This window comes from Schistosoma haematobium, chromosome ZW, assembly GCF_000699445.3.
Source record: "Schistosoma haematobium chromosome ZW, whole genome shotgun sequence".
NCBI classification, from domain to species: domain Eukaryota; kingdom Metazoa; phylum Platyhelminthes; class Trematoda; order Strigeidida; family Schistosomatidae; genus Schistosoma; species Schistosoma haematobium.
The window spans coordinates 31,369,387-31,386,577 of NC_067195.1; the positions used below are offsets into that span (position 1 = coordinate 31,369,387).

The 17,191-nt window shown below is 41.0% G+C and overlaps 1 protein-coding gene across 2 annotated transcripts; it reads left to right on the forward strand.

The window, feature by feature from the left end:
- Positions 1–427: 427 nt before the first annotated feature.
- On the forward strand, positions 428–17,191 carry AEBP2 (Zinc finger protein aebp2). 2 transcript variants are annotated; one of them, XM_051211027.1, is made up of 5 exons: positions 428–524; positions 7,296–8,146; positions 8,820–9,121; positions 14,997–15,070; positions 16,576–17,191. In XM_051211027.1, the coding sequence occupies exons 2-5, from the start codon at positions 7,354–7,356 to the stop codon at positions 16,643–16,645; spliced, it is 1,239 nt and encodes a 412-aa protein (XP_051071057.1). In that variant the 5' UTR covers positions 428–524; positions 7,296–7,353; the 3' UTR covers positions 16,646–17,191. The 2 variants fall into 2 exon arrangements, with proteins under 2 accessions (XP_051071057.1, XP_051071058.1); XM_051211028.1 differs by lacking the exon at positions 428–524 and having other exon boundaries at positions 4,318–8,146; positions 8,820–15,070.

The window sequence follows — 17,191 nt, forward strand, 5'->3', positions numbered from 1 at the left end:
CGAGTCTTCCACAAACCTACGGAAAAAATCAAATCGTGTGATCATTCTTTAAAGTTCTCACATAGCTTACAACGTCAGTGAGCGAATCCCCGTCTCCCGTACTCAACGTGTGGGCGAAATCGAGATAACATAGCCGATGAAAAACTTTTGACGACGAGAAAGCTCCAAACTGAATACATTCGTCTGAGGAGTGAGTTTAAAAAGTTTATTAGGATTTTACCAGAAGTCCAGAAAACCCCGAGGTATGTAATTACTTAAGTGATAAACCTTAAAGTTACTAGCTATTTTATTAAAGAAGCAGGGCCAACATGAAAAATGTCTTCCAATAAATGAAGAAAAAAAGACGGTGACGTCAAAAAGCTTGTTACAACTGTTAATAAGTGAAACACCTTATCCGTCGTGGCTTAAAGAACGGCAAAACTCACAACTCCCGCCATTTAAGTAGACTTAGGTAGGAGATTCAAAACTCAGAGGAGGAAGGCCTGTGAATTGTTAACCGTAGTTTATTTCTTCCAGTATCAAACGTAAGTGTACAAAACGAGTTCTCTCTGTCGTTTCTTTACGCTCAATTTTTTTGTAAGTTCAAGATAATTGAGAGACCCATATAACGAGGACTTAGACAGGCCATTCAGGATCAATTTCAGTTTGGTAAGGACAGGAGGCTTGATGGCCTGTGTTAGTCCTGGCAATGGTGGTCTCTCAGCTGATCCAACTTTCTTTTGAAAGAGTCGACGGACGGGGCTCCAATCACGTGCTGAGGTAATGAATTCCACTCGATGCTGCGCTGGGAAAGTCGATAGTCAGCTGACAAGTAATTTGTTCTGGGCTTGTGAACTTTTTTGGAGTGTCCTTGTAAATTCTCTGTTTTGGAAGACAAGAAAAACGAGGATTGTTTCGTTATCAACTGGGTTCATCATATTCGTTTGTCATCTGACGTGGATAGCTTTCAGCCCGATCTATGTGACAAGTATGTCAGAGTGATTATACACATAATCACTCTACTCTAAGTAATGCAACAGTCCCACAGATTTAACAAGCTGGATGCATTTGTAAATATAAGTAAGCACTAAAACCAACTTTTCGCCTGGAAACTTAGTAGTGGGAATGAGATGGATAAAAAGACCTTAATTAATTTTATGTCATATTGATCTCAAGCTGCACTTATGTACTAAGCGCCCCTTGGACTATCGAACGGACATTCATTGAATGTACTTTTTGAGTCACTGGTTCCCAAAGTCCACCAGGTCATTAGTTTAAATTCCTTAGCAGGTCTTAATTTTCACCGAGAAAAGTGCCGAGTTACTAACACATAGATGCGCCATAGTCATGGACTGGTGAGTCGTTTTGTGCATTTTGAGGTCTTATTTCCCAATAACTAACCTTAATTTACGGCCGTACTGTTCGTGTTTACACAAGTTTTGCAAATTGGACTAATTTAGAACAATGACGTTTGTTAAACATTGCTTCAAACTGGTTAAGTTACGAGGACACTGGTCAACTTTAATCGACTTTTGTGTACATATTCAGGTAGTTATTTCCGTAGTAGTGATTATACATAGCTGTCACTTCAAATATGTGCGTTTATCCCCCTCTAAACGCAGATGACATAGTCCTGTAGGACAGTCCTCTGGGACGACATTCGTAGAACATGTCCAAGCCACCGAAGTCGATGTTTCAAGATGGTGACACCAATTGCATTATCATCTCTGTGCCCGAACACACGATGCCGAACCTCTGTATTACTAACATGGTGTTGCCACTGGATGTCAGCAATCCTTAGGAGACAACGATGATTAAACACAGAATCATCTAATATCCTCAACTCGGAGAGACCAGGTTTCACAAGCATAGAGCAGAACTGCTCTCACCAACGCGTTGTAGATCCGACCTTTTACATCCAGACTAACATCACGAAGGCGCCAAAGATGGCCCAGATTGGCATAAGCCTCTCCGGCTTTCACTACACGTGAATTGATCTCGTCATTCACGCCACCACCAGCAATTATGCAGCTACCTAGATACGCGAACTTCTCGATTATTTCTATCTGCTCACCATCCAGGGTGAGTACAGGATTGGAATCCTGCCAGTCTTGTAGAAGTACTTTGCACTTCGAAGGTGCAAAGCACATACCGTACCTACGGACACTGATTGCCAACTGATTAAGTGCGGATTGCATGCCTTGGGTATTATCACGCAGTAAGACAATATCGTCCGCATACTCAAGGTCGAGAAGTCTTTCTCCAGACAACAGATCCGCACCACCATTACTTACATTCATCAGAGCTGTTTCCACAATGTCATCGATCGCAAAGTTGAAGAGGAATGGTGAGATTGTGCAACCCTGCCTAACCCCACCGCTGGAATGGAACAATGGAGGGAGGTAGTTGTATGCCCTCACTCTGCCTGAGGTGTTTGTATATAGGGCTTTTAGGATGTTAATAAACTTCTTAGGCACACCCTTCTTCAATAGACAATCCCAGAGAACAGTCCTGTCCAACGAATCGAATGCAGCTCTGATGTCAAGAAACACTACGATTGTTGGCCTTTGATAAGTATGGCGGTGTTCTAACATTTGGCGAAGGGTGAAGATATGATCAATACATCCTCGACCAGAACGAAACCCAGCCTGCTCCTCGCGAGTCAATCTTTCTCGGGTTTTGAACAATCTACGAAGTATGACGGAAGGCAATAGCCAATGCTCATGTATACTTTTCGGTGGAATGGTAGCTAGCATAGAAGCTAGCTCGGTTCGATACTTACTAGCAACAGAAGTTGCAACCAACTTGCTGACATCAATCCTTTGGTGGCGGTCACTTTGTTGGCCACTGGGAAGTAAGGTGAGATTGGCGCAGACCAGGGCATGATCAGAGTCCAGAGGGGTACTCCAAAAGGAGCGGCAGTCTTGTACACAACCACGCTAGCGGTAGCTGATCGCGATGTGATCAATCTGAGTCCAGGCTTGAGATGCAGAAGGAGGATGCCAGGTGGCACATCGGCGATGACTGTGCCGAAAGTTAGTGCTAGCCAAAAGCAGGTTGTGGTCTGTGCAAAGTTGCAGTAGACGGTCCCCGTTATCTGTCTTGCGACCTACAAGTTCCCATCGGCCACCTAAACGACTCTCTTCTGTACCTAGACGCCCGACCTGAGCATTCAAGTCTCCGGCTAGTACTACAATATCTGTCGAACGCACTTTCTGGAGCAGAACAGATAATTGGTGGTAGAATTCATCCTTGATTGCATCCGGGCTGCAATCTGTCGGAGCATAGACGGAGATGACGAAAAGACATCGTTTTTCAGGCCGATTTCTTCTCACTTTGATGGAACTCTCTAATCTAACAGCACATAACCGACTGTTAATAGGGATTCAGTTGATTAGTGCTGCCTCAGTCAGTCAGTCAGCTACAACGTAGGACCAGGCACATATGTGCATCGGTCCAGGTTGCCATACCGCATCAGCACAACAAGATGAACACCGGATCCACAGCAGCGATTAGGTCAAAGGTAGTAATATATAAGAGAAATATTGCATATAGAGATATAGTACAAGAATAAAAAATTGGTTCGTAGAAGGAAAGATATGAAGTGATTTTAATCTCTTAGTTTAAGGGAAGACAGGGAGTGTATACACCGACGCCATTGTGATCGATTCTGAGCCATGTCACCAAGAGTCTCTAACCATTGGTTACGAAAGTCACGCGGACCCCAACCAAGTAGTCTGCATCTACCAACATGACTCAGACTAGAAGTTAGTGTCTTCAAGCATCGATGCCACGTTTTGGTTTGGCCGCCCCTAACTTTCTTCCAACCATCTCCAATACCGGATAGCATTGCACGTCGTGGTAGTCGGTGTTCAGGCATACGTAACACGTGGCCCAACCATCTCAGTCGATGAAGATTCATAACCTCATCAACTGATTTACCATCATTCCCTAATACCCTGCGTTTAACCTCACTATTACTTACCCGGTGATCCCAGCAGATGCCAGCAATATTTCTGAGGCATCTGTGGTCAAATACTAATGGCTTACGAGTGTCTTCTACTCTTAATGGCCATGTTTCGCTACCGTAAAGTAAAACAGAACGGACTGCCGCGCAGTATACCCGTCCTTTTATTGATAGACGGATATTTCGCCTTCGCCAAAGGTGACGCAAGTTGGCAAAAGCCAAACGAGCTTTTCGAATCCGTGCTGAGATTTCGTCAGACACCAACCCATTAGGGCTGATCAGACTTCCAAGATAAGTGAAGTTGTCGACGCGTTCGACTACTTCACTCCCTATCCTTAGTTCAGGTGTTAATGCAGACCAGTCCTCAAGCAACAACTTGCATTTCGAGGGAGAGAAGCGCATTCCAAACATTCTGGCATTGTTGCTCAGTGCTACCAGAAGACTCTGCATTTTGTCAGCGTCTTCACCAAACAGGACTATGTCATCTGCGTATTCTAAATCGATAAGTGGACCTCCTGGATGGAGATCAATACCCGAGAACTCAGTCGACGAGAAAGTTATTTCCATCAGTAGATCTATGATGAAGTTAAACAAAAATGGGGAAAGTGGACAGCCTTGACGGACACCACTTGAGGTTGCTTAGTGCGCTTAGTGCGACACCAACGCTAGCAAGACCAGACGAAGATGCCACAGGGTCCCCGGGTAAGCGCACGTAAAACAAAAGCGACAGATGAAGAGCGAATTTGTAGTACTTCACCAGAGTCTTGAATACGGGTCTCGGACAGACAGCAGACATCGATATTAAGACTTTCCAAAGACATAGCCAGCCCTATCTGTTGTCCGACCTGCATAAGTGTGCGAACGTTGAAGGCAGCCAGTTTGAATGGTGCACGTGGTTTCAGAAAACCTGCTTCAGTATTCGTATTCGGTGGTAGCATACAATTTTCAACCAGGCAGTGATTCGAGAACGTTTAGATAGAACTGAGTTTCCACCATAGGCGAGTTGCTGTGTAAGTCGAAAAATAAGGATACATAAAGTGGGAATAAAATCGAGTGAATAAATGGCGTAGAAAAGAATAATAATAACAATAATAGAAAAGTATTTTCCATAAATATCGACATTTCATCATATTTGTGTGAGGGCTGCGATACTGCCCGGATGCCCAGACCGAAGCAGGTGGTTTTCTTAGGGGGCCACACCCGGAGCCTTCGACCTAAAGGTCTAACCCACAAGGCAGTGGAGCATCGTGAGGAGATGCAGTCCCATGATAGCCGGTGACCAACGACTGGTTCGTACGCCATGTGCACCATTGGTTTGGGATCCGGTTAAAGAGTCGGATATTCGCTTTTCGTCCTCTCATTTTCGTAAACAACCTCCCGCCACGGAAAGGCAGTGAGTAGGACTTCCCTGGCAGAGGCTATATACACGTGGCCGTGTGAGAGTATTTTGAGAGGGAGGGCGGGCCTACCCCACTCTCGGCCATTCTGGGAACTGGATGTAATCCAATCTGACTGGTCTCGATCGCTGATCACAAATCAAATGACTTGTATGGTGCATAGATATTCAGTGCCCCTTCATACTAATGTTCACCTAATTTGGGAGTTTGGCATCTGACGAAATCTCGGCACGGTATGAGAAGGCTCGATTGGCTTTCGCCGAATCGCGTCACTTGTGGCATAGTCTAGATATCCATCTTCCTATCAACGGGGAGTTTACTGCTTAGTAGTCTACTCCACTCTACTTTATGGATGTGAAACCTGGTCATCAAGAGTAGAGGATATTCTCAGGTGTCTACAAACATTGCTCATGAATTTTTGGACCACGGAGTAAGCATAGCCTGGGTTAAGATGGGGAATTGGTTTATGATGTAGTAAATCTTCATTAACTGAAGTGGTGAGAACATGCATTACGCATGTCCACCCATCGCCTACCTCAACAGGCAATGTTTTTTGGTGTAGGAGTAGTCTGGAAGAAAGCTAGGGGCGGCCAGACCAAAACATGGCATCAGTCTATGATGTCACTGACAGTTGAACTTAGACGTGCTATTAGGTACAGACTACCTGGTTAGGATCCACGTGATTATCGTAACAAATGGTTTAAGACTTTGAATGACCTGACTCAAGATCGTTTGCAGTGGCGTAGGTACATCCGTGCTTTGTCTTTCCCCGAATTCTAAATTCCTCATAACTTCCTTTATACTTTTATTTCGTCAATTTATATTTTCTTTTTGATCCTCATCTTCGATACCTAATCTTTCCTATTACCACTAATTCTGTAACTACCTCTTCCGAAATTTGGCCTTGAAAATTCATCTCTCTATGCTAATGGGGTATGTTAACCGATTTACATACATACAGGCTCTACGTTGTGACTGAATGAATGTCGACAGCGTACATTAAAGACCTCATTAAGTGTTACTGACTAACGCTTAAGTTATGTTTTACTGTGGATTTTTGTAAGCGAATTAGTATCGCACTCTCTGGCCTCTGTTCAATTTCCATTCCTTATTACAAATACTTCGGAATAAACTTTTAAAGTTGGTGCTCTGAGAAATAACTAACAATCAGCAAGAAAAACAAAATTAATTAAACTTAGCATGCCTGGCCGTTACTGCTACCTTGACGTGGTGATCGGGCTAGCCTATCGTGATGAACGAATCGGGCTATACTGGCTGGGACAATCTTTCCCCAAGGTCCTAACATCCCAGGCAGATCGGTTGAATAACGGTAAGATGGAAAACAGCAAACCCAAGGTTCGTTCTGCTAACTGTACAGAGGTGTGATGGCAGTAAGGTGTTTACTTCAGACAATCAGCATAACATCTATTCTGCCTTCCCACGAAGGAACCGTGAGGTTAGGTCGACCCTGATAATGCACACCTCGTCTCATCCCGCGAATTTTAGCCTCCTGCGGTAAGGTATCAACAAGTATGGAGCGAACACAAAAAGTCGTGTGTGACTGGCCTCAAGCAGTTGTCCCTTCGACATTGCGGTCAAGCTATCAGGTCACGAAGACCAACTGTAACCCTCTTTCGTTTTCAGGCACCTCAAGGAGAACCGTTCTACTGTGTGAGTAACGGGAAAGTGATAACCGCCTTCATACTTCTAACAGCACTTATGACCACAAACTTCACATGGTTTATAGAAACAGTCTACGTTAGCAGTTGCAACTTGAATATATCGCAAAAAACTGTATCTTTACTACTTGTTGGTGATTATTTTTTTACGTTGCGAGCGATCATTTTCGCTAAATAGATTTTCACACAAGTGGCAACCTCAGATCCATCATAATTAAATGATTATGTATATCTTCTCTATCAACAAATCCTTGTGTATTCTTCGGTTTTTAGGATTGTATATCATGATGGAGCTGACGATCAATATCTGTCTCTAATTTTAAAGAGAAGCATGACACACACAGTTTGCACTCAACTAAAACCTTCACTGTCTGTTCGGACTCGTGCTCTAACAAACAAGTCGCACACTAGGTTGGCCAGTAAACTGTCGTTGTTATCTGATTCTTTGAATCTGCGTCATCGGAACAGGAATGTAGAAAGAAGAAATCACTTCAAGCATCGTCATGTTTTCTTAAATAGGGATGATTGTTTACCTGACCCCAAATCGCCTGTAGAAGACAACGGTCTCAAAGAACAGTCTGTGATCAATTCAATCCAAGATACCTCTGCTTCTTCTGTTTCATCTACTTCCTGTGGGTCTAGTAGTATGTCCTCCGTTTGTAAGTGGAAGGGTTGTGGGTGTGTTGACATTGAAAGGACTCAGTTGATCAATCACATTCAACAAATTCATGTCGTCCCACAGTTATCCAGTCGGCGAAAATATTTTAGTTGTTTGTGGCAGGATTGTCGTGTGTTTGGAAGACCTAGTGTTTCGGCTGCGTGGCTGGAACAACATATACTTCATCATACGGATGCCAAAGGAAAACCATTTAGATGCATTTTCGATGCATGCACATTACGATTTTCTACTTCCACATTGTTAGAACGTCATGTTCAACGGACACATATGCGCACAAATCGTATCAATAGTGATTCCTTACCCAAAGTATCTCTAACTGACAAGAACATACTTTGTCAGCCACATTCAGAAGAAATAACTAATTTACAAAATCCATTAAAGAAATGTACTTCGCTATCTACCAAAAAAAATTTGCGCAAACGTAAGAAAACGCGAACTTACCGAGGTTAGTCTATACATGAAAGCTAGTCAAATGGATGGGTATCATTGTAATATTAATAAGATTTTCTTTAAATATTGTTAGTGTATTTTCATCTCATGATAAAATGAATCAGTCGAAGTCAGTCAACCATTAAAATTGTAAATCTCAATCATTTAAGGTGTCCAGCACTTGGGTTGCTCATTTTAAGCTAGTACTTACACTTTTGGCACTGGCCGAACCATTTGAAATCAGGGAGTATTAAATAATTTTTTCCCAATTTAAGACTACTCAACATGAAACTTCAACTCTGCATTATTAAAAATGGCTATGGTGGATGATGTCGATGTGAGATAATGTATTTCAAACGATACAGTCTTCGAAAAACCACTTATCAGTTGTTAGTGGCCGTGTTTTGGATTATGTCGGAGTGGATATGATCCGAGTTGTGAAATAATCTGTTTTTTCCCGACGTATTATAGTCTGCTAATTTATAGGCTGTTTATGTGCCTTACTAGTGATTTACATCTCCAAATGATTTCCAAATTCAATTTGACTATTCTTTGTGAATGAGATAATAAATACGGTAAGAATATTCTCGTTTATGAGGTCTTGTAGCCTCAGCTTATTGCGTTTGACCATTTGTTAGTGAGTTGCACACCAACCATATTGTTTTTACATTTTATACTTTGTATTATAGTTCGTCGCTTGGATTTTTATGATTACAGAAGTCAAATACTGGTTAAAAACAAGTTGAAAATTTCATATCTTCTAAATAAGGAGCTCACAACAAAAAATAATCGTGAACGATCTCGCATTTTACCACTGAGTTTTTACAAGTTACCTTTGAAACTTTATGACAAATCTACAAATTCGCGTGCACGTCCCAATGTTAATCCACCAAATATCATGGTTAGTAAAGAATCGACCCTACCATCATTGTTGAGGCATACAAAAGATGTTCATCAGCACATATCATTGCTGTTGACAACTCCTCATACGGTAAGTTAATATACAATCGATTGCAGTTGGGGAAACTTAATATGTAAATTATATCAGTATCACAAATCGTTGTAGTACATGATTAGAATAATAATGATCCTACTTAGAATTCAGATTAAGACACTGTTTTCGAAGTGAAGGCAATAAGTACATAAGTATTTTATTGGTTTCTTAACTTATTCTGTTCACTTATGTCAATCACTACTCCACTCATAACAATTGCTGAAGCCCCCACCTCTTGTCACAATTCTGATGACAATTACCGTTGGAAAAATCTCGTTTCGCTTTGTTATTCAAGCAAATAGTATTGATTACTATTTCGTCACACTCATTTTTATTTTACACTGTCACTTCTCAGTTTTTCTTTGTTTTCACCTTATGTATTCTTTATTTGTCAAATCACCCAGCAGCTCATCTATGATGGAAGTTCTGTCCTATTTAAGCAATCTCATGTCACAGTTTAGTCGAATTTATGGATGCTTCCACGGAATGCGATTGTTAATACACCTTTTATGGATCAAAGTATCTCATCCAAACTGGCCTCCTTCAACAGTCACATATTGATGAGGATAGGACAACAGATACGTTTGGCCGTCATTGGAAAGTCTTGGTGTCGACATCTGTTGTACCTCTGAGACCAGTATTCAAGACTCTGATGAAGCACTACAAATTCTCTTCATCTGTCGATTCGTAAAGCTTGTTGACGTGCGCATATTCAAGGACTTTGTGACATCTTTGTCGGGTTTAGCTGCCATGGGCGTTGTATTAAGTCATATGGCAGAGGCAGCACTAATTGATTATATCCCCCATTAACAGTCGTTTATGTGTCGTCAGATCGGAAAGCTCAATCAAGATGAGGATGGACTGGCGTGTGAAACAGTCTTTTTGCTATCTTCGCCTATGTTCCGACACATTGCAGTATAGATCCAATAAAGGATGAGTTGCACTACCAAATTGTTTGTCTGGAGAAAGCGCGCCCGATAGATATCGTAGTGCCAGACGGAGATTTGAATGTGCAGGTCAGGCATCTAGGGACAGAGGACAGTTGCTTGGGTGGCTGCCCAATGAAGACTCGTTGGTTGCAGGTCGGATAACGGTAACCGTCTTCTACAAGCAACAACTTACTTTCAGCCAGCACCAACTTCTGTCACAGTCATTCCTGATGTACTAACTGACGTCCTGCATCCCCAACTCAATCTTCGACTCAGACTGCTCATATAGCGATTAGATACTGCTAGAATAGTTATGTACACGACTACCGCTCCTTTTAGAGTTCCTATCTGGACTTCAATCATGGTTTGGTTAGCGATAATCTTATCTTACGTTTCAGTGGTCGAAAATTTCATTGTCCTAAACGGATTGATCCAGGCAAATCCACTACAACCTTTGCTACAACTAGTTGTCAAGTCGAGTTATATTGAAATCTAGCTATCAACCCGTGGAAAAGTATGGATAAGAGGTAGATGCGTTTGCTCGACACCATGGAAATGGTGGGTTACGTTTCTTGTGGCTTTGTGAAACGTCCCGCTTATATGCACTGGGTTTCTACCGACTCCTTACAACTTCTTGAGGCACGTTTGTCTACCTCGGGTGACCACGAGTTTGACCACGAACGGAGACTGTTAGGTAATGAAATGAGGCAAAGCTTGCGTAATGTTCAAGAAAAATGGGGGTCGGAGCGTGCCAATGAGTTAGAAGCAGCAGTTGTATCTGGTAACTGCCGGAAGCTCTTTTGACCTATCTCAGTCACTGGCAGCAAAAAGTCTGGTGTGAGCGAGACAATCTGTGAGGATGATGGGATGCCAATCACTAACATCCATCGACGTCTTGGACGATGGGCAGAATTCTTCGAACAGCAGTTCAAATGGCCCGCTGTTCCGGCAACATCGGTCAGACTGTCCTGCCCTCCATGGCCGGTGACGACTGATCCACCAAATGAAGCGGAAGTCCGCAAGGAGCTCCAACTCTTGAAGCGCTACAAATCACCAGGCCCAGATGACTTACCTCCGGCTCTTTTTAAAGATAGTGGTGACTTTTTGACTAAAAAATTGACGACGTTGTTTACAAAGGTTTGGGAACTAGAGAGTGTACCAACGTCATGGAATGAGTCGATAGTTGTTCCTATCTTTAAAAAGGCTTCACGTCATTTCTGTATCAAATATCGGGGGATAAGCCTACTTCCGATTGCGTCCAAACTATTGGCTTCCGTCATACTTCGTAGATTGTTCAAAACCCGAGAAAGATTGACTCGCGAGGAGCAGGCTGGGTTTCGTTCTGGTCGAGGATGTATTGATCATATCTTCACCCTTCGCCAAATGTTAGAACACCGCCATACTTATCAAAGGCCAACAATCGTAGTGTTTCTTGACATCAGAGCTGCATTCGATTCGTTGGACAGGACTGTTCTCTGGGATTGTCTATTGAAGAAGGGTGTGCCTAAGAAGTTTATTAACATCCTAAAAGCCCTATATACAAACACCTCAGGCAGAGTGAGGGCATACAACTACCTCCCTCCATTGTTCCATTCCAGCGGTGGGGTTAGGCAGGGTTGCACAATCTCACCATTCCTCTTCAACTTTGCGATCGATGACATTGTGGAAACAGCTCTGATGAATGTAAGTAATGGTGGTGCGGATCTGTTGTCTGGAGAAAGACTTCTCGACCTTGAGTATGCGGACGATATTGTCTTACTGCGTGATAATACCCAAGGCATGCAATCCGCACTTAATCAGTTGGCAATCAGTGTCCGTAGGTACGGTATGTGCTTTGCACCTTCGAAGTGCAAAGTACTTCTACAAGACTGGCAGGATTCCAATCCTGTACTCACCCTGGATGGTGAGCAGATAGAAATAATCGAGAAGTTCGCGTATCTAGGTAGCTGCATAATTGCTGGTGGTGGCGTGAATGACGAGATCAATTCACGTGTAGTGAAAGCCGGAGAGGCTTATGCCAATCTGGGCCATCTTTGGCGCCTTCGTGATGTTAGTCTGGATGTAAAGGTCGGATCTACAACGCGTTGGTGAGAGCAGTTCTGCTCTATGCTTGTGAAACCTGGTCTCTCCGAGTTGAGGATATTAGATGATTCTGTGTTTAATCATCGTTGTCTCCTAAGGATTGCTGACATCCAGTGGCAACACCATGTTAGTAATACAGAGGTTCGGCATCGTGTGTTCGGGCACAGAGATGATAATGCAATTGGTGTCACCATCTTGAAACATCGACTTCGGTGTCTTGGACATGTTCTACGAATGTCGTCCCAGAGAATTCCACGTCGTGCATTATTTGCCGACTCTGGGACTGGTTGGAAGAAGCGGAGAGGTGGTCAGTGCATGACATGGTGTCGTGGCATGAAAGAAAGCTGCAAATGGCTGGCTTCTGTTGGTCCTTCATGACTCCCTTGTTGAGGTCCGAGAAACGGTGCTACACAGTGGCTAGGGACGTTATCAGATATGGCTCAGAATAGAAGCCAGCGGCGATCCTGCTGTAACATTCTTTTATTTTCTTCATAAAAAATGGACGTAACTTCTCTAACTGGAAGAATTTTTTCTTGTTGTGCCTTTGCTAACTGAATTGTTTCTTCTATTATAATTACAATTATTATCAATAATTTCACTCATAAACTAATTTTTGTTCCTTATTCTTGCTTTGTTATACGCACTTCACATTTTTCATCTCCTTACATCCTCATTATTATTGTGTGGTGTAGATGTATTTGTTGCCGTATTGTACCAATTTTTGTGTGTTCAAGTAAATATAAATAAAATAATGCGAAAGTTTTATAGACAGCAGTAGTACTTGTTAACTGCTGGAAGATATTTCAACCCATCCGAGCTTCTGTCAGCGAAATACCTGGCTTGAAGGATAAAATCTCTAGACCTGATGGGACGCTAGTCAACGACATCCTAGACAATGTGTGCTTTTTCAGAAACAGTTCATCTCTTCTGCTGCTCATAGATGGCGCAGAACCCACAAAAGACTGACTAACGAGAAGACCGGTTTACGTTTAGGTCGTTGATGCATTTGTCGCATTTTTACCCTCTGTCAAATGTTATATCACTGCCATATTTATTCCAGGCCAACAATTGTTGTGCTTCTTAGTAATACGGCTGCATTCCAGCCATTGGCTAGGACTGTACTCTGGGATTGTCCGTTAAAGTGTGTGCCTTAAAAATTGATCAGTATTTGAAAGGCTACTTACATAGACAGCTCAGTCAGAGTGGCTTCATACAATCATTCCCTATTGTCCCATTCAGGCAGTGGTGTTAGACAGGGCTTCTCATAATCACTATCCGTCTCCAACTTTGTCATCGATAACATTCTGGGAGAATATTTGGTGGTAATAAGTAGTAGTGATGTGTATCAGTTACCTAAAAAATTTCGATCTTATGTACGCGGACGGTTTTATCTTTAATGTGAGGTGATACTCAAATTATGAGTATCACGCTCAGTCGATTTGGAATCAATACTCGTAAGTGTAACACGTACCTGCACCTTCACAGACTCTTGTTTGTGAACTGTTTAAAGTAGTTGAAAAGTTCATGTATATGGTTAGATGCATGAGTGGCGATAACAAAGTGATAAATGAAATCAGTCTGTGTGTATTTATGGCCGCTGGAGGTTACGTTAATGTGAGCCCTTTTTGACATCGTCGTGAATGTTAGTCAGGTTTACAAAGCGTTAGCAAGAGTAATTTCCTATGGTCACAAAACCTTGCACCTCTAATTTGAGGATGTTAGACTATTTTCTGTGTTCGATTCTTCAATGAAATGTGCAACACCATCGACCTTAGTAATTAGTGTCACACTGGATTCAATGGATTACACGTGAATTCCAAAGGCTTCTATATCGAGCTTTGCTACCGACGCTTAGACTAAATGGGAAAGTAGAGAAGTGATCAGTTTTTGAATTGGTACCGTAGTATGAATAAAAGTGAAATAGGACTGGAACCTACAGGTCTACCACGACCCCCTGGTTTTGGATCCTAACGAGGTTATGCAACTCAGTGACCCAAGATATCAAACATGGCTTGGAACAGAAATGGCTGGTGATTCTGACGTAGTTTCTTTTTACTTTTTGATAACTTCAACTTCGTGTGTATTATCAACTGGACTAATTCTTCCGTTATTTACTTTTTTCGTTAATTATTCCACTTAGTTTAATTTCTCCTCTTCGGATGTATAACTTTTTCCTCATCAAGTTATCCATACTTTTTGTGGTGCCTTTTTTTTTATCTCCCATTGGAGTGGATTTTATGTTCTAAAATAAATAAAACAATAACGGTAATCTGTAGCTGAAGAAATTGAGTGACATGTCTAAAAACCGGTCACATTAACTCAGATGCATTCATTTTTTATCTTCCTCTAGATCTTGAGTTCACTATTCCTTGTGACATATTTTTCTGTTGTCTTTTAGCGCCATATTCTCAATGTTTAACCTCTCCTATTATGATTTCTACTACGGCTGTTCATCTTGTTGGCCTTATGTGTTATAGTATGTTATATATATGTCACACCAAGGAAGTGACAAATATTTTAATGACACATATGTCAGAAATAGGTCATAACTTTACAGTATTTTTAGTGGCAGTAAGCACATACTGGATAATAATAATATTGATTTTTTTTGTTTAAAAACAGTTAGGCAACCCAGATGTTATTTAGGATAGTAAACCAAAATGCCCTTGGACTCACGTCCTTGTACAAATAATTTCTGTGTTAATGACTAGTCCGAATTCAACTATGCTTTTCAAGGTTGTATGCCTATGGGTTAATATTAACTTTCATAAACATTGAGTTAATTATTTAAACAAAATTACTTAATAGTATGCGACCGATAAATAATTATTACTTCAATATATATTGATCGTGACTCTCAGTTTGTTGGTCGACGTATTTCTCTGGATCATCGATGTGAATTTCTCGTACGCTGGATTAGCGGTTCTGGACATAGGTAAACTTGTTTTTTTCATAAGTTTATTTATAAATTTTTTCTCATTAATTATAAGCTTTGACAGAATGTGAACTTAATAATAATTTACATGAAAACCATAACATAATGTACCTTCAGGTGTTCAATGTTATGTTAGTTTGTAGTAAATATGAATCAGGAAATTTTTTCTGGTATATAGTTGTGACACAGTAGAATCAGTCCCAACTTGAACTCTTCTGTAGCTCATGTTTTTCTTATTTGATTGGATATTTTGTAAATCAGCTTTTCAGTCACCCATGACTAATTAGTGTTATAAGAGTGGCATAATTACTAGACCTATTTATTCTTGTTAAACTACTGAGAGGATACTTTGATCAGTGTTGATAGAGCGACAGGCCAGTTAAAAATCTTATGAAGGTGAAAGTTAGTCAATACCGTTTGATAAGATTTATCAATAAGAATCCCATAATGTTTCTTTATGGACTAACATCCTACGTCTTGACCAATGATACGTTCTGACTGAAGGGAGTAATCTTAAGCTAAAGCCGGGAAAAACCTAACTCTCATTGGTCCAGGACGTACGCCTTTCTGACATCCCAGTTTCCTGTACGATAAATTAAAAGACAGAAGCCAAGCTTCTATGTATATCAGGCATCCAGTCTTTTTAATTCAAACACGTATTAGTTTAGAATACAGGAATTATTAGGCCGCATCGCGCACCAAATAAGAAACTATACTTTTAAAAACAATCAGACTATATGTTACAGGGTGTTGAGCAAACGGTACATAATTAACAATAATTGAGACGTAATAAAACGTTTAACAGTGGTTAACAGGTTTAGTGGAAGTTCGCAGTAAGGGGATTATAAAAGAACACTAATCAAATTATTTAATAGTTATGTCCTATGGCCTGCCAAATATCTCGTGACCTTATCCGTGTGCTAAACCGATGGTGCGTTAACCAACACGAGCAGCCTAGAGTCAATTCCGAGTCCCTATTGGTCCTCTGTATAGTAGCTTCTCGCTTAGCCCCGCCCGTTCGATCCACAGCACAAATGTCGATATCCGCCGTATGAATCGTACATTTCAGACATACGTGGTTTATATACAAGCATTCCTGACAGTATCGCACCATAAAATTTTAAAAAAAACAATTATACAAGATCAAGCCAAAGGCATGTGTAAGCACAGTAGACTGTAACTAATAGATTCGGAATAAATTAACAATGGTAAATCGCATAACAGCTAATAGGTCAAACGGAGGCTTATGACAAAAAGAATATGGATAAGTATAAACTATTTGATTAATAATCCTGTAAGATTATGTGTTATAATAGTTCATAAATAATTCCTAGTTGTTACCATTCTCTTATTCTTTGTTCACATACAACTGCCCCTCAAAAATGCGGTCGAATGTTTCTTCAAACTTGAAAACACCCTCTCAACAGAAGCACTACATTTTTGTTTCTCGTGCATTTCTCCGTAAAGTCTCAAACCACTTGTTTCATGTCCAAACTCTTTTTCAGTGTTATCCCACCTACTTGGATGTTCGAAGAGGAACTTAATGTGGCAGCTCATTTGGAAAGTATTTTGTGAAATGTGCAATAATGTGATCTCGTTTCATGCGGCAACAACCCGACGGTTTATTGCTGCATTTTGCTGTTAGTTCCAATTGATGGACAGCAACATACGGGCTTTCGATCCTCTGTTGTATTCATCTAATATGTTGCACTCAGCTGTGAAAACTGTTTGTATCGTTTTGACCAACTTACTTTATCAGTTCTTGTTTGTTAGTGTTTATTTATTTACTTCCCCTCAGTCTTCATGTTCGTCTAGCTTACCTACTTACTAACTTAATTGTTTATATTTGTGATCATGTATGATACATTTTTGCTTTTGCTCAATCTAGGTGGCACATACGTATTTATTATGATGTTAGGATTTTCCCAAACATTTCTCACCTTATAGGCTTTCTTTGAAATATACGTGATGTAATTCCTTATAACTGTGAGCTTGATTTCGGTTACTGAAGGTTGAGTCAGGACAAGATTTGTCAAATATATATTCTGAATAGCATGGTACAGAAACAATCAAAGCGTCTACGACCCCACCGATTGTTCCTTTCAATGTCGTGAAAATTAG